Source organism: Peromyscus maniculatus, chromosome 2 (genome assembly GCF_049852395.1).
Source record: "Peromyscus maniculatus bairdii isolate BWxNUB_F1_BW_parent chromosome 2, HU_Pman_BW_mat_3.1, whole genome shotgun sequence".
Taxonomy (NCBI): Eukaryota; Metazoa; Chordata; class Mammalia; order Rodentia; family Cricetidae; genus Peromyscus; species Peromyscus maniculatus.
The window spans coordinates 84,098,100-84,116,903 of record NC_134853.1 but is presented as its reverse complement, the minus strand read 5'-3'; the positions used below and the strand labels follow the sequence as shown (position 1 = coordinate 84,116,903).

Genomic DNA, 18,804 nt, shown 5'->3' with positions numbered 1-18,804 from the left:
AAGAGAAGGCTAAGGACTCAACTCAGTGCTCACTTTCAACAAGAAAATTGTGAGGAAAAGGAAAAGATGGGAAGAGATTTTAAAATATTTAAGAAACCTCCCAATGAATAGACAGAGTCTGATGGGTTTGGGAGGGAGGACTAGAAAAATCGTGTGAGACAATTTGAGCACTACTGGATAGGTGACCATAGTCAGAAACTGTTTATTAAAAGTGTGTGTGTGTGTGTGTGTGTGTGTGTGTGTGTGTGTGTGTGTGTGTGTGTGTGTGTGTGTGTTACATTGCATACCCATGTTCATGCACACAGAGCCCAGAGGAGGACACTGGGTGTCTCCCTCTATCAATCTCCACCTATTCTCCTGAGACAAGGTCTCTCCCAGAACCTGGAGTTTATAGGCTTAGCATTCAGCAAGCCCAGAAATGCCTGTTTCTGTTACCCCCTACCACCACCCAGCACTGGGTTACAGATGCATGGAGCCACACCTGGCTTATGTGGGTACCAAGAATCCAAACTCAGCTCCCCAAGCTTTCACAGAAAGGACTCTTAGCCAACTCCCCACACCCAGTCATCTCCCCAGCCCAGTAATTGTTCATGATTTTTCCCACAGTGCTGAGGGGTTGAACCTTGGTTCTCAAACATGCTAGACAAGTGTTCCACCACTGAGCTACCCAGCCCTTGGCTTTAGTTTGTAGCAGTTATGATAATGATATGGTTTTTTTTTTTTACTTGGCTATAGGAGCATGTATATTTGTGGTGCTAAGTATTTTTCTACAAAATTATAATGATGCTTAGGATTCACTTTAAAACACTAGGGGGTGGGGTGGGAGTGGCTGGATCATGAGTAGTCAACTCTTGAACTCTTGAACATGAGGTGGGCTTGCCAGACTTTCAGTTTCTGGACATGTTTGAAATTTTCTACAACAGAATTATCAAACAATACAAACGTAAGGCCCGTCACCCAAAATGTTCGCAATGAACTAACAGTGCCAATGACATGTCTGTGGCAAACAGCCTTTCGCCGACAATGAGAAAACCACCTGGAGGAATCAGGGGCATAATCTGTGGTTTGACTTTCGGTATCAACACTGGATTTGCGAGTATATACCGGAGAGCACAAACGTCTCCTCCTGAGCGCAAGTCCGGGTCTTCCCCTGGAGAGGCTGCGAGCTCATAAACTGTGGGGCAGGAAAGAGGGCTCCAGCAGCTGCCAAGAGGCTTCCTCAAAGACCCACTTAGGTTCAGTCAAAGCTAGCACCAGTAACCACCATCAGAGCGAAGCCAGCAGGGCCTTCCTGGTCCTAAAGCCTGTCAGCAGCTGGAGGGGAAAAAAAGGTGGTCTCCAGGCCTCAACTAAACTCCCTCTCAATTTCAGTTTTCCTAACAAATACCAAAGTTTCTCTCACTAATCTAAAACATCTGGGCATGGTGGCATGCACATTTAATCCCAGCACTCGGGAGGCAGACGCAGGCAGATCTCTGTGAGTTCGAGGCCTGCCTGGTCTGTACATTGAGTTCCAGGACAGCCAGGGCTACAAGGAGAGACCTGTCTCGAAATAAGATAAAATATCAGAAAGTTTTCTGGAAAGAACTACAGGACTCTCTTGGAGAGTAAAATATGAAAAAGGATTTTTAGGCAGCACCAATATTCAATGGCAAGGGAACCAATAAAGACACACTTCACTCTCTGAAAGTCGTCACTCAAGCCCCTCACACCCCAACAATCTTAGGTGCCCCTCTGGCTTTGTTGTCGGGTCACCCCTGTGCACCCCTGAGCAGTCTGTGGAGGTGTCTTTCTGGAACCAAAAGGGCCAGCAGGCAACCCCTTTCCCCAGCAGCTTACCTGGCCTGGCCCTGGGCCAGAGCCTGGGTTTCAGGTACTGCCGGCAACACTTGCGTTCCCCACGCCCTTCCCTACACACCGGAGACGATCCTTCTCCCCGCCCCATTAACCTGAGTGCAGTACTCTGGGGATCAGTGATCAAGAAACTCAGTACAGTGCTTCACACATGTGGTGAAGGAAGAGAAAAGCCAACACCTCTTTACCGTATGACTTCAGCTGCCCTGTGCCTCACAGTGTAGCCCAGGTCTCAACTAAGAGACCAGGTAAAGCTTTGCTTAACAACAATTTAAAATCCTGTTCGAAGAACAAATGTATACTGAATATCAACACATTTGCCACACGCTAGAATAGGAAAATTTGTACAACACCCTGAAACTGTGCATGCACTGGATTCTGTCTGAGCAAGGCTGGGGAGCATCCTGGTGAAGGAAGGGTATGTGTATATGAGTCAAATCCAGACAAATACCAAGGAGTATAAAAATTTATTCTTCATTTACAAAAGCAAGCACTGTTGTAAGTAAAGTGAAAAACATTTTGGTTCATTTAAATAATTTAGGATGCCTTCCCATACTTGCTTCATCCACACAATTAAAAGTTCTTTTTCTCTCTATGTATCTGTATTTAAAAGCAACGTAACAGATGAGAAGAAGCTGGGGCCAGAGGTTTCAGGTTTTCAGCTTCTATTCCAATATCATCAAATTATTATTATTATATTATTATTATTATAATACATCACCTCTGAGCCAGGCACGATGATGTATGCCTGGAAGTCAGTTAGTACTCAGTACACATCTGTTTTTAAGTGGGAGGATCAGGAGGTCAGGGCTATCCTTGGCTACCTGAAGGGGGCTGCTTGGAGGTGGGCTTCCAACACAGAGCCATGCATCTTCTCATGCTGTTAGGAAGACGGATCCTTTCTCCACCTGGTGCCACGGTCATAGGAGTGCCCTGAAGCTGTGTCCTCAGCCAGGCTCTATGGGCCGTATGTGGGCCATGAGAACATCTCCATCCTTATGCTATAGACATCTACAGATCTGTGTGTCCTCGGCTGGTTTTTCTCACTCGCCACCATTAGACCAAAGCCGCCCTCACTCTCACCCTTGTCTACATTACCTCTCTCTCCCTTAAGTACACAGTGGCCTTTGCTGGACTGGTCTCCTCTTATTCATTTTGCGGGACAATTAGCACATTCGTTTTACTCAGAAGACTTGTAATCTTCAGGTTTGGGAGATTTTATTGTACTACCTCTTTCCTAATTGCCTTCCCTTGGTTATTCCTGTTCCCTCAGTCGGGAATTCTCCGAAAGATGCTGAGCGCTGAGATTGAGGCCGCCCCGCCCCTCACCTTCCCACAGCTCTGCAGATCTGCATTGTGTTTTACTGACCAACTACTTTTCTTGGTCTTTCTTTCTAAGATTTCCTCAACCACATTTTCCAGCTTTACCAATTTTATTTAACAAATCATGTGCTTTTTTAATTAATTAATTTGTATGTGTCTGGGTGCTCTGCTGGCTTGTCTGTCTGTGCCCGTTGCCTCAGGAGGCTAGAAGTGGATTCCTGGGACTGGATCTACAAACAGTGGTGAGCTGCCATGTAGGTGCTGGGAATTGAACTCGGCTCCTCTGGCAGAGCAGCCAGTGCTCTCCACCACTGAGCCATCTCTCCAGCCCCAACAAATCATGTTTTTAAGTCCCAAAGTTATCTAACCATCCTTCTCCCACAGTATCTCACTTCTCAATATGACAACTCTGATCAAAAATTTCTTCTGATCTTTTCTTCCACTTAATTCACAACCTCTGTTCACCACACGTTCTATTTATATGTTTCTGTTTATGTCTATTTATATGTGTATATGTCTATTTGTCAGTCTTCCCAACTACAGACAAGTACCACATGCAATAATTTTGATGAGTGTGCAAAAAGCAAGCCAGCTTACCTTCATGGAGTCAGAGTATAGAATGTATTCCCTGAGCACGGGCAGGAACTCCTCTGTTATGTCATCGGTCAGCTCTTCCAAGGCTGTGGAGCAGTTCCCAATGCAGGCCGAAACACCTTCCAGGGGCTCCGCCAGCTCGCCCTCCAAGGCGCTCCACGTGGAATACACAGGCCCATATTCCCTCAGCTCGACGAGGTACTCTACAGGAGGAGAAGCCACTCGGTTGGCGAGCTCTCGCTGCTATGACTGACTTAGGACTCCACGGCAGAGACCTCTCTGCATGAGGGTGCACAGCCTTGGCTGTTCTCTTTCCTGGGCACCCCCTCCTTTACGTGTAATATATTCCTAACATCTGTCTCCAAGCTACTGTAAGTTACTAACATTTGAATATCTAGGGTTCTTGTTACTAGGAACCAAAATGCCTTGTGGGGGAAATGGCTAAGAGCCAAACCCAGAGAATTTCTTTGAAAATAATCACCTCTACCCATGCTGCAAATGCAACACTTTGTAGTGTGTGTGTGTGTGTGTGTGTGTGTGTGTGTGTGTGTGTGTGTGTAGGGGGAGGGGGAGGGGGGCTTTCAAATAGGTGCAGAGGGCCTCGGATCCCCTGGAAGTGGAGTTATAGGTGGCTGTGAGCCACCAGGTAGGTGCTAGGAACTGAACCCAGGTCCTCTGCAGGTGCTCTTGACCTGCGTCATGTCTCTAATGCTCGGCAGGGGGATCTTCTTGAAAGAAAACAAATCAGTCACACGGACAAACAACGGGATTACAGGGAACACTTTGCTGAAAGAGATGCGGTCTGACATAGGCAGACTCAGTCCTTCACCCAATGGTCCCATCAGTGGTTGCAAGGAATAAGGAAACTATTATTATCTGGCCCTTCCCTTGTTACCAGGATTCCTGCCATTTTTAACAGAATTTGGTTGTTGTTGTTTAACTATTAGGAAATGGCAGTAACTGGGGTGTTTTAAACACCTGTGTGACGTGTTTCATGTCTTGGCGTGATAATTACCATTGTTCAGGTGTTTGGCATATGTAAGGGGGACAAAGTGCCCCCTGATACTGGGATGTGGCTAATTAGTTGGCCATGACAGGAGAAGGGCAGACACACAGGCAGTGGTGGTGGTAAGAATGGACAGACTTAGGCTTGAGCAACTCCCCGGCTCAGAAGAGGATGTGAAGTGAAGCAGGGCAGAGTGACGGCGTAGATACCAAGTTCAAAAACTCACTGGGTCACAACCTTGGCAAACACAGGTCCCCACACTGTTCTTGTGAACCACCTCTCTGCTAAGTTCATTTCTGTAATCATCGGCCCTGTGGATGGAGAGCATGGGAAAAGCACCAGGCTGGGTGCAGTTCAAGGTCCGAGTGCAAAATTGCATTCTCGTCACAACCAGCTCCTCCCGCTTCACATTTGGTTTTTAAGCAGAATAAGACCTGATTCTGTCACTGTGGCATTTCTGCAGGTTGTTTCAGCCTGGCATATATGAATGCCATTCCTGCTACTCTGGGCACCGTCAGCCTCAACAAAGAGCTCACCTATTTCTTCTTTGATGATCCGCTGGGCTATCCGATCGATGGTTCCCAGTTTGAGTGCAAACGTGTCTAAGTAGTCGCCGATGGCTGCAAACTCCAGGGGCCGACTCCTCAGCTTATAGCCTCCCGTGACATGCTTGACGGACTCACCCACCCTGGTCAGCAGTGCTATCCCCTGCTTCTTGTAGGCATTCAGGTCCTGCAGACGACAAAGTGCCATCTTGGTCACACAGCCAGGGCTAAGGAAACCAGCGACTACTGGAAACAGAAGAACTAGAAAGCAGGAGCTGTCAGGGCCACACACACATCACAGCCCCATGTAGGAACTCTTTCCCTGGGGAAGCCAAACAAACACCTATCTACCCTTACAGGGCAAACCAAAGCACAAGTCCGATGTCCAAACTGAGGGGCCAGTCAGTTCACTGAGCTTACAGAGTACAGGGGAGGGGCCACTTACAGGAGCGAGGGGCACACACACAAGAAAGTCTCACTCCAGCATGGATGAGGACATCCCCAGAGCCAAAAACACGGAGAGCCTCCCTCAGCTAAACTAGCATCTCCCAAGACCATGAGGCCACGTGCAACCAGGAAGAATCATATACAGCTGGCTGTAAAGTGAGGGAGGGCGTGGCTGGGATCCAGGGAGGGTCCAATGAAGACCCCCCCCACCCCACCCACCACACACATGCCTATCCTTCTTTGAGGGAACAACAAGTCACCAGGACCCATTCTTGAGGGTCTCTTGCAAAAAGTCACGGCTGCTCTGACAAGATGACGGCTGTTCTGTTTGGAGAACAGAACTCTACAACAGACCCCCAGACTCACATCCATATGTTCATGTCCAGCTTCCCTGTCAACATGGCTAGACCCCAGGCCCTCTGGGCAAATCTACCCACTGCTGCTGTAGGACAAATCCATTCCACCACAAATGAAGGCCACGCCTACACAGTCCACCAAGCTTCCTTCCTCACACTCCCAGCACCACTGCCTTCTTCTTGGAGACATGTCTAGTTTGGGTTAAGGGCATGTCATCCCCAAGAGGACTGTCTCTGCAAATGCTGCATACAGGTGGTTCATCTAAGAACTCAGACTCACTCCACGCTGTAAGACACTGCCTGAAGCTTAGTGCCTTCATCAACAGCTGCATCTACCCAGGGACCCATAGGTCAGGCTTGTTGCTACTCACAGGAGGAAGACCATCAGACCTCAGCTGAGACTCCAGCCACTCCTCCCTAGACCTCCCTCCCAGGTGTATGGAATTCTCCTTTGTGGTGGGAGTGATCTTATTTATATACAGCACAGGAAGTTAATAGAAGGGAATACTCATCTGTGCAACCACAGGAACATATGCTGGGGTGAGACTCTTTTGCTGTGTGGTTGATTTAATCATACATTCTGCTGTATGTAACCCTTTCCCCAGGCTCTGTAAATAAAACCCAATGAACCCACTGGTTTGTGGAGCTCGGCTTTGGAGGCATCATTATGTTGGTGCCCTATCTGGAGGAGGAAGAGATGGTTGCTGACATCTCCCCAGGGGGGTTCACACAACAGTATGTCAAAGGAAAATATGGAAGAGATGGGTGAGGAGAAACAGCTCTTGTCTCATGAGGAGAGTTTCAGATTTGTTAAGACTGGAAAGTTCTAGAAGAGTTCTGGAGAATGGTTGCATAGCAGTGTGAATATACTTAACGTTACTGGCCTGTGCATTTAGAAATGGTTAAGAAAATACAGAGAGATGGCTCAGAGGGTAAGAGCACTGACTGATCTTTCAGAGGTCCTGAGTTCAATTCCCAGCAACCACATGACGGCTCACAACCATCTGTAATGAGATCTGGTGCCCTCTTCTGGCCTACAGGCAGAACACAATATACATAATAAATAAACCTTTAAAGAAAGACGTTTCACATCATATATATTTTATTATAGTTAATTTTTTTAAGAACAGATGAGCGGTTTGGCGAGTGACACTCAAATGGGGTTACAGGTTTTTCTTCCTGGCTTTGTTCTCTGTTTCTTCAGGCAGGGGCTCATGTAGCCCAGGCTGGCCTTCAATTCATTATGTAGCTAAGGATGTCCCTGTCCTAATCCTTCTTCTTCCACTCCCCAAATGCTGGGATTAAAAGTGTGCACCACACCAAGCCCGGGTAGAACTCCGTGTTCAAGGGCTGCTTTCCTGCATTCACTTACACGGAACAGGATTTCCATGGAGACACCGCAGGACCGTGTTATACATCTTAAAAAATCTGTCATACTGTTTAGCCCAGAGATCTCAGTTCACCTCTCTCCGAGACACACACACTATTTCCCACTCATTCTTCATGCAGATTCCTAAGGACCAGGAATCCAAGCCACAACTTCATTCAGTAATGAGGACAGCCTGAGGCTACTGGATAAAGGACCTGCAACCTGAGAACTGACTTGCACTTTGGGAGAAAAGGAAACCTGAAGAACCCTGCCCAAACATCCATACGCTGAGAAATGCTTACATTAACCATGTTCAACCTGTAGGGGGAGCTAGTGCACTGGCTGCCATCGACTGACTTAAAAACAAAAACTTAAAGGACTTTGCAGATAGTTTCCATGAGTGGCAAACAGAATCTTCCAGAAGCCTTAAATGACAGCAGTTTCTGTCTGTACAGATGTCTCTGTTTTCCTGTCATTTTAACAAAGTAAAGTGGACAGTACTTAGACCTCAATACCCTTGTCATTAGAGTGTACTATATACGGCTGGAATGCAGGAATCTGAAGCTAAATGGGTTGGCTAGGGAGAAGCCGCCTGGGAGTCTGAGCATGTGACCCCATTTGTGCACGTGAGAGTGCAGTACCTTAGACTGCAGGCCAGTTCTGCCAACAGCAAGCAAAACACAAGGCCAGTGAGCAAGCAACTTGAGCTTGAGCAGTCTCTAGCAGGAGGCTGGAAACCAACGATTTTTCTGGCAAATGACTGGAAAGCACACCTAAGAGGAAGAGAGCTGCCAGCAGGCAATGGCCAAGCCTTGGGATACAGGCGGAAACTGAGGCTAAGAGCCCCGGGACCCAATTTCCAGTCCTAGTGATGTCATCGACTGACCGAGTTTAATCTCTCTGAACTTCAGTTTCCTTGTCTGAAAAATGAAGCTACAGTTATTTACAGGGCCCGTGAGGGGCCCGAAGGTGTAAAGGCAGAGGTGAGGATGAACACTCTGCTCAGATTATTAACTTCGTCGACCCGGATCAGACCCGGGGCACCTGATGCCAGGCGGGTCATTGTCAGCATATTTAAAACACAGCAAAATTTGGGGAAAAGGTTCCAGGCAACAATCATCCCAATTCCAGGTGCACAATAAAGCTTAAGGTGTGATTACATAGGAACTCCTTTGCAAAGTACATGTGGCCATGAGGGTGGGTTCTACAGCTAAAGGGAATAGAATCTAGTGTGGCCTCTGACCAAGACAGCACAGAGCCAGAAAGTGCATGTAACATCTTCCCTAAGGATGGCTTCTATTAACTAGGGGCTAAAGACAATGTTCTAGGGAGGGTAGAGTCTGGGATAAGCATTCTGGGTGATTTGGGTGAGGTCTGCCTCTATAGCAAAAGGTAGTAGTTTGAATGTAATTGACCCTCATAATCTCATAGAGGGTGTGGCTTTGTTAGAGTATGGCATGTTGGAGGAAGTGTGGGCCTGGGCTTTGAGGTTTCCTATGCTCAGGATACTGCCCAGTGTCTCGGTCAACTTCCTGTCACCTGCAAGACGTAGGACTCTCAGCTCCAGCACCACGTCTGTCTGCATGCCGCCATGCCCCCTATCATGATAACAGACTGAACCCCTGAAACAGCAAGCAAGTCACCCCAATTAAATGTTTTCCTTTATAAGAGTTGCTGTGATCATGGTGTCTTTTCACAACAACAGAAACCCTAAGGCAGTGGATGAGATGTACCTCCACAGATAACAAAAAGGTCACCAGGTTGTTAACAGTATCCACTCCCAGCCTTCTGGGTGGAAAACAGGTAATTCCTCCATTGAGAGGAGGCCCTGTGTGTTTAACATTCCTGGTTCCCTGTGCTCTGTGGGCACAAGGACCTTTGTGTCCACAACAGGTTCTTACAGAAAACACTCTTGTAATGTATTATTTTGAGAGAGAGAGAGAGAGAGAGAGAGAGAGAGAGAGAGAGAGAGAGAGAGAGAGAGAGAGAGAATGAATCTGTGTGTGTCTGTGTGTGTGAACCTTGGTGTGTGGGTGGCATGTAGAGGTCTGAGGACAACCCTGTGGAGCTGAGTCTTTCTACTCTGGAGAGAAGACTTGGCTCCTTAGGCTTCCGTGGCCAACACTTGACCCACTGAACCATCCTGCCAGCCCTGAAGAACACTCTTACCAAATGCCCAGTATCCTTTCTCTTCTGTGCCTATTGTGGTAAGCCTCACCTACTAACACTGCAAGAAGTGTTTACTGGACATTCTGCTTTCGGCGAGAGAGAATACTGGCGTCCACTGCCACAGCAAGAGAGGCAGCTCGTTCTCCACCTGGATTCTAAGACAGTAACCATGCCAATGCCATGGGCACCAAGGACGTAGGGAGCCTTGATGGAGCCTACCTCAGAGGGCCATTCACAGAAGAGGCTCGTGAAAGACCAAAGCGGTTGTCTGCGAAGGAGCCCAACAATGATCGTGTACAGAGAAACCCACGAAGCTCTGCCTGTACCTTAGCAGTGAGGAACACGTTGACGTGTTCGTTGAAAGAGAGCACGGGGTGATCTGTAATCCTTTTTAGAAATTTATCCAAAGCTTTTCTTCTGGTCTCCACAAACTCTTCTGAAAAACGATCCACGACACCTTTCACCACAAACTTCTCAGGAAGCGGCTATAAAACAGGAGAAAAAGAGACCAATCAAGACGGTGTAAGAAAAACTCACCAGGCTAGCAAATCTCTACTGCCCATCTGCCCAAGAACAGTGCTGGGTGTTATCTGTTTGTCTTTCTTTCTTTCTTTTTATTTATTTATTTATTTTATTATTATTTTTTTGAGGCAGGATCTCATGTAGTCCAGGCTAGTCTCAAACTCACTGTGTATCTGAAGATGACTTAAACTCTTACCTCCTGACTCCGGCTAGATACTGAGATTACAGGTATATCCATCCCACCATATCACTTTATGCAAAGTACTTTACCAACTGAGCTATATTTCTAGCCCAAGAATGGCAGTTCTTAATCTGTGAGGTCTTTTTTTCCCCCAAGACAAGATTTCTCTTGTAGTCTTGGCTATTCTAGAACTCACCCTGTAGACCTGGCAGGCCTTGAACTCAGAGATCCGCCTACCTCAGCTTCCTGAGCGCTTGCATTAAGGCATGCGCCACCACATCCCCGAGTGTTAGTTCTTTATGCTCTCATCAACACAAAGATTTCTGGGAAACGCAGCTGTAGCAAATCCAACAGCCCTGTCATCGTCATATGCATAGAACAAAACACTATAGCACAGCCCCTGAACTACTGAGACGTCAACATCTGTCCAGAAAATGCAGCTGGACCGTTTTAAATTGCCCAGATGTTATAAAGAGAAAGATGGAAGACAACGTCTAAGACAAGAAAGCAGAGGCTGGGGGGACGGCTTAGTTGCTGAAGTGCCTGCTGTGAAAGCTCAAGGATCTGAGTTCAAGTCCCAGAGCCCACTTTAAAAGAGCCAGGTGTAGTGGTGTGCACTTGTAATTCCGTGCTGAGGCTGCAGAGACAGGTGAGTAACACCCGGGGCGGGCTGGGCAGTCAGCCTAGCCTACTCAGTGAGCTCCCAGCCTGCGAAAGACTCCATGTCCAAAAGAAAAGAGAAGAAGAAAAGAAAAAGAAAGGGTAGACCATGCCGGAGGAACAACACCCAAGGCTGTGCTCCACAGACACATGCGTGCGCGCGCGCGCGCGCACACACACACACACACACACACACACACACATACCTACACTACCTACATATGCATATACATATACCCACCACCCAAGGCTGTGCTCCATAGACATATGCACGCACACGCGCGAGCACACACATGTACCTACACTACCTACATTACCTACACATGCATATACATATACACACTAAAGAAGGGGGCAGACAATATCAAGCACACAAAAATTTATTAAAATACCTTAAGACTCTGCTCCCAGTTCAAAGGGTTCAAGAACATGGTAAATGGAGAACTGAGGAAATAGACAAACTCACACAGCCTAAGACAATCTTTATTTTCCTTTTAGGTTTGTAATCAAAATGTAATCTTTACTTCTCTCATTCAAATTTCTCTATCTAAATCTTTGAGTCAATACTGTTGAACAATTTAAACTAGCTACTCCTTCAGGGACCTTTGAGCTCCAATTTCCTTGGTAGCTTATTCAAATGAGTGATTAAAGATGTCTTTCTTACTGCCTCCAAGTGGAAAAGAGACCGCTATGCACAATTGAAAAATATCTGGGTCCTGACCAAAAAAAAAAAAAAAAAAATGTTGGTGAGGATGTAGACAGAGGAAAGCCTTATCTACCTACCGCTGGTAGGGATATAACCCAGTTCCCTACCATGGAAACCACTGGGGCGGTTCCCTCAGTAAACTAAAAACTGGCTTCTCTTGATAGCACATGACTTTAATCCCAGCACTCTGGGAGGCAGAGGCAGGCAGATCTCTGAGTTCCAGCACAGCCAAGGCTGTACAGTAAGACTGTCTCAAAAACAAAAACAAAGAACAAAACTGTGGCAATGAAATATTCTAAAACTATCTCTTGCAGTCTAAGAGGTTAGAACATTGGCTAGACCACACAGCCAGAGCTAACAATACACCTTGAGGTCACTAAGTCTACCAGCTAGCCTACTGCTTGGCCTGCTCCTAAGTGACAATGTAACAGTCATCCTTACTTGCCTTGGATTTCTCATGTAACCACCGTTTACAATCTAAACTAATGCATAGCTATAATCTTTTTGTTTTTATTGTTTTTGTTTTTTATTTGAGGCAAGATTTCTCTGTGCAGCCTTGGCAGTCCTGGAACTCACTCTGTAGACCAGGCTGGATTAGAACTCGGAGATCTGCCTGCCTCTGCCTCCCAGAGTGCTGGGTCAATGGCCTGTGCCACCACCACCTGGTCATAGCTGTAACTTTCAGTTACGTACTCTTCTGTGCCCCTGACCCAGAACAACGTGTGTGTGTCCTTTGCTGAAAGCAGCGAATACAGAGGTTGGGAGCAACTTCCTCACTACCATGAAGGCTGACAGCACATTTATGGATATTGACTGATAAACAATATTTACAGTAGTTTGTAGTGTGGATCTGTTGGAGCGAGTGACTTCATCCTTATAAAGCGTTGAAGATTTCTCTACAGTAGCTCATTCCCTCCCGTGTGTGCTCTCTGTGCCGTTCAATAAAGATGGAGCGAGGCCCTTCGATTAAGCAGACACACATCTCATAAACTGACAGACAGAAGACCCAGACACAGGGACAGATTCACAAAGACAGCCTTCAGGCAGGCACAGATTCCTATCACACAACAAAGGACAGAAGACACAGGAGGAGCATGAGGTGGAGAACTCAAATCTGGGCTCGCTCTTGGTTAAATGACACCAAGGGGAAGTACTTTTATTTCTTTCCTTAATGCGAAACCAGTGCATTATTGTTGACTCAGAGTTAATCACTAATGTGTCTAATCCCTGCATAAAATCTGTAAAACACAAAACAAACAAAAAACTGAAAGCAGATCTGCTACATAACCCTGTCGTACAACTGGGTGTCTGCCAGAAAGACTCTCAGCCAGGGAACCACACAGACTATTCACAACAGCTAAGCTAAGGACCACAATGGAAGAATGGATGAAGAAAATGTGCCATATACAGTCTTCTTCAGCCACAAAGGAGTTACGTCATTTACAAGCAACTGGACATAATTAACCATAGTAAGTGAATCAGGCCAATCCCGGGCGGAGGGGGGGTGGGGAGAGGAGACGACTATCAAATGTTTTCTCCTGTATTTGTGGCTCCTAGATTTTATACATACATGGGCAAAATCACCTATGTATAGATGACATGAACTTGTACAGGGAAATAAGGGGTGAATGGGAGGTGGCAAGGTGGATATGCTCAGTGGACATGTATCTGTGTGAAAATATCCTCATGTACCACAGTACCATGTATACAATAATTATATACAATAAAAAATGTTTGAGTTTTAAAATGTTTAAAAACACATTTTTTAAATGGGTGATGTTCATGAAGCTCAGTAATGGAGCAATAATGTTGGTGATTTCTCCCACAATCTAGAAGCAGCCAAGGAGCACCTGAAAAGACACCCACCACAATGACCAGGGAAATGAATCCAAACAGTAATGAACTTGGATGTGGGGACAACACGTGTGATCTCAGCATTCAGAAGACTAAGGCGAGAGAAACCTGAGGCCAGGCTGGGCTACATTAGCCAGTGTGGGCTACACAACAGGTCCTCATCTCAGAAACAAACAACTCTAAATATCTGTACAGATATATGCTGGAATCTATACAACAGATCCCCATCTCAGAAACAGACAACTCCAAATATCTGTACAGATATATGTTGGAATCTATAAAAAAAATCCTACTTGCAAATTATTTCAATAATCCTTTGGAAACTTCAGGGTTTAATTTTGAAACACTGACATTATACACAGCACCTGAGAATTGGGGGTATATGTTATATGTGGTTTTAGCTTAAATCTGGTTTGTAATGGGAAATAAAAGCATATTTCATGTACATTGTCACAGAGAAGTGTATTTCTAAGTAGGAAATCTACACACAATTGCTCAATAGTGGATTAGCCAACTTCCTCTTGTCAAGAGTCAGTCCCTGAATTCAATAAAGGTTTACTGTACACTCACTTCATCTCTCAAACCTGTCCCTTCCTACCCTTCCCACTTGATAGAAAACCTCACTCCAAGGCAAGATTCACTGCCAAATAAAGAAGCATCAAGATTAAAAGCCATGCCATTAAGAAGAAAAACTGCCAACCCTAGTTTAATTCAAAGTACTTGCAAGTTCAATCAATATTTTACTATTAACTTCCCTACCGAGTAAGCTAAAAGTACCTCAAAATAAGCATGTGCGGGGGAAGGGGGGGTGGGGGGCTGGGGGGGTACACGGGGGATGACGACACGACACTAAAGAGATGGTTTGTCGGTCAAGAACACCTGCTGCTCTTGCAGAGGACAAGAATTTGGTTCACAACACTCACATCAAGTACCTCACAAATGCCTGTAACTCCAGTTCCAGGAAACCCAATGCCCTCTTCTGGTCTCCACGGGCATCTGCATACACATAGCAGATGGCACATACATGTGTAAATGTTTTATTTAAAAAGAGGGATTTGTTGTGGGATATTTTGATTGCACTATGATGCTCCCAAGACTACCCAAAAAAGTTATACCTTAAATCAGGGGGGCAGAGCCAGATACTAGCTGACCAGAATTGGCCATTGAGAAACCAGTAATTTGGATAGAGAAGATGCACAGGAAGGAAGGGGCAGGGCCTGGAGTTTGACCTTCCTCTTGGTTCTGGGACAAGTGAAGAGAGGTGTCTCTTACAGTATCTCTGGCCAAAAAGCAAGATCGGATAGTTGCTACTCAGCCTCTCTGAGCTATAGGAGATTTTTACCCCAGCCTTTGACTTTTTAATCTTATTGGTAAATAGAATGACAGAGACTTAATTTAAACCTACATATTGCAACCACAGCAGAGTAGGACTAAAAGCCCTGGCCTGCGTGGCCGTGAGGTGGCAGATGATAATTAAAATAGCAGGAGAGTCATGTGCAGCCACTAAGCCAACAGAAAAACATCAGGGATTGGCTGGAAGATGAAGTCATTTATCATTTCAAACTGGGGGGAAACAGTTGTTACAATACAAATTCTCCTCATTAACTCCAGTGAGAATAAAGCCGCAGAGCAAATACATCCTTCCTCCTTCGGGAAAAGCAAACAAGCAGAATTCAACACCAACGTGTTTAATAGATGTATGCGCATCATCTCCTGAGCCTACACATGCCCATCTAATTGTGCCATCTGTCTGCCGGGCAGTGAGTCACAGTAAGCAAAGCAGTGGCGAGGCTCCTGGGCACCTACAGAAGCACAGCGAAGCACAGTGGTTGCCTGGGGTGGGGGAGGAGCACATGGGGAGCCGTTTAATTCATATACACGATGAATATCGTCTCCAGTGAACGCTATGGTGTGTACTTAAATATGTGCTATGAAAGAGCTCATGCGTAGCTTGATAGAAAGTACGAGGCCCTAGGTTTAATCCCCAGTACTGCCAAGAAGGAAAAAAAAAAAGATAAAATAGACCAAAAGGAGACGTAATCTTAATTCTCAAAAAATAAATAAAAATACTATACTTTAAAAATTTGTTGTATGTTGTATTAAGTGTTCATACACACAGGGACACTTCTGAAGCAGGTGGAATGTTACTGTCTTGACTGTGGTGACAGACACACTCGTGAAACTGTCCACCTGTAAAATGTACAAGGTTTGATGTACATCAATTATATGACTTACAAAGAAACGGTGTGAGGAAACAGTCTCAATTTAAGACTTTCTGGTGCCTCCATTACATAGTAAGAAAGTGAACTGTCTTTACAAATGGCAAGCACACCCCACACACATCCAGCTCCCAGCACATGTGGTTACTTCTTTCTGCTTTTAAAATTCCAGAGGAACAAAGCAATATATAGAGAGAAGAAAGCATGTCAGAATATAAGACCTCAAAGGGCTCATCTGAAATGTCTCCTACAGACTCACATGTGAAAGGCTTGGTCCCCAGGTGGCAGCGCTATTTGGGAAGGTGACAGAAACTTTAAGAGGAGGCAACTGGCTGGAGGAAGCAGGTCGCTGGAAGGGCATGACTTTGGGATATATCTGGACAGCCCTTTCCTGTCTCTCTGCTCCCTGGCTGCTGTGAGGTGAACAGCTTCAGCCACATTCTCCCGATGCTGTGATGCTCTGCCATGCCTCAGGTTCAGAAAAGGGATCCAACCAACCAAGGTCTGAAACTATAAGCTAAAACGCACCTTTCTTCTTTTAAATTGTTTCTGACAGGTACTGGTCAGTGATGAAGAAGTCTAACAATACGTGTACAATTAACAGTTTAGGATGGTGGTCAGTGGCGAAAGCGCATGCTCAGTCCGTGTGAGATGCTGTGTTCAACCCTCAGAACCGCGGGGGCTGGGGCACGACAATGACAGGATTCTTTCAGCAGGCCAGGATTTGTGGAGACAAAGCAGAAACGACTGAATTGAAAGGAAAGTCAACAATTTATAAATTTTCTTGTGATTCTCCTCAGGAAAAAGAAAGGAGTGGGTCTAAGAAGCAGGAAATTGGGTTTTTCCACCAGAGCCCACAAAGGATGCCGAGTCTGAAGTCACAGAGACTGGAAACAAAGCAGGTATATTCCAGTTCATGAGGAGAAGCAAGTCAAGCATCCGGGTGCTTTCCTAGGGCCACTGTCCAACTGGCTACAACTTCCACGGCTCCAGTAAAGTCTAAAGGAGGTAAAGTAAAGTCCACAAGGAACTGGAGATGGAACTCAGGGGCCTGTGCATGCTGGGAAGCACTCAACCAGAACTTTATCCCTCGTCCTTTTGACGAAATGGTTTCATGTCCACACTCCTAACCTAAGCAGTCAAATCACAGGGCACAGCCCTTCTCGGACATGTTTAACCACAGCTGGTTTAAGATGGGGAGAGAGGTGGATTGACAGGTGCCCCAAGGTCACTGTCCCCTAAGGTTCCCAACCGATTCAAATAGATTCTAAAGTTCCTTTCCACAAAAATGAAAAAGACATCTCCATTTTTAAGGGGGCAAAAAGGGAGCTAGAGAGATGGTTAAGAGCACATTCTGCTCTTGAGGAGGGCTCAGGTTTGATTCCTAGTGCCCACGTCTGGTGATGCACAACTGCCTATACCTGCAGCTTCAGGGACATCCACACCTCCGGCCTCCAAGGGCACTGGCACTCACATGCATATACCCACACACACATACACAATTAAAAATAAAATCAATCTTTAAGAAATTAAATGGGCAAAGAATCTGAACAGGCATTTCTCCAAGAAGACATGCAAATATCCACCAAGAACATCAAAGGATGCTCTCAGCTCTCAGGCAAATGCAAGTTAAAAATCACAATATGATGCCACCTCACACCCACTAGAATGGCTATAATTAAAGACAGACAGTAATCACTGTTTGTGAAGATGTGGAGGAACTGGAACTCACACACAATGTGAGGGACTGTCAAACACCTGGCAGTACCTCAAAAGGTTAAAAACAGAGTAACATATAATTTAGCAATTATACTCCTAGGTATACGTCCAAATGTAAAGACACTTGCCACAGAAAGACTTACACACAGTGTCCGCAGCAGTTTGTGCGGAACAAAGGCGAAAACAAATGACGTTCCATCCAGGGGTGGACATGCAGACAGAATGCGGTACGCTCACACACAGACTATCCATCACCTTACAGTAAGAAGGAAGTGCTAACTGGTGCTCCACTGTGCGGAACCTTGAAAACATGCTGAGTGTAAGAAAGAAGACAAGACCTATAGGGATAGGAGGCAGAGAAGAGGTCACCAGACTCGAGGGGCGCCAGTGACAGGTGAGGGATGGGGCGATGGAAAGGTCCTAACACTGACTGGTTGGCTGTTCCACACTCTGAATACACTAAAAGTGTTGGGACTATAAATTCAAATGAGCGCATTGTACATACACTGCTCAGTAAGGCTTTTTAAAATGGGGGAATCATGGGACGGGAGAGGTTCTAAGAGTGCATATGGCTCTTGCCGAAGGTCCGGGCTCAGTTTCTAGCATCCATGCCAGGCAGTTCCCAAGTGCCTATGTATAACTCTAGCTCCAATTAGAAATAAGGAAGCTGGAGAGATGGCCCAGTGGTTAAGGATACTGTTGCTCTTGAAGAGAACATGCGTTGAATTCCAGCATCCAGGTAGCGGTTCACAACCATCTGTAACTCCAGTTCCTGGAGACCCAACAACCTCTTCTGAGCTCCCTGGACACCCAGCACACACACAGTACATATATGCAGACAAAACACCCACACATAAAATGAAATGAACAAGTCTACCAAAAATTTAAAAAATAAAAATAAAATCTTCCTTAAAGGAGACAGCAAAAATTTAAACAAGTAAGTATGCTGTACATTTTCCTGGGTTTCCATTTCTGTTAAGGTTTTCGTGGATATTTCTTTTAAAAATATTTTTACTTTTATGTGTATGAGTGTTCTGCCTGCATGTACGTCTATGTTCCATACGGTGCCTCTGGAGACCAGAAAAGGGTGTGGATCCCCTAGAACTGGCGTTATAGACCGTGGTGAGCCTGGGTCCTCTGCAAAGCAGCAGATGCTCTTAACCACTGAGCCAATGCTTTAGCCCCTCAGTCTCTACTGAAACCGAGTTCCCCGGGCAGAGGCCCCTGTCTATCTTAAAATTCCTCACCTCATCTATGCTCCTACCAGCACCTGCTTACAC

At 45.8% G+C, this 18,804-nt stretch overlaps 1 protein-coding gene across 1 annotated transcript in view; it reads right to left on the bottom strand.

The window, feature by feature from the left end:
* Snx30 (sorting nexin family member 30) overlaps window positions 1-18,804 on the bottom strand; it is a 100,673-nt gene that overhangs the window by 22,156 nt on the left and 59,713 nt on the right. The window contains exons 4-6 of the mRNA XM_006994012.4: window positions 9,990-10,148; window positions 5,314-5,509; window positions 3,775-3,974 (exon numbers count right to left, since the gene is read on the bottom strand). Of these exons, the coding sequence (XP_006994074.1) occupies window positions 3,775-3,974; window positions 5,314-5,509; window positions 9,990-10,148 (555 nt within the window). The remainder of the gene's footprint in view (window positions 1-3,774; window positions 3,975-5,313; window positions 5,510-9,989; window positions 10,149-18,804) is intronic.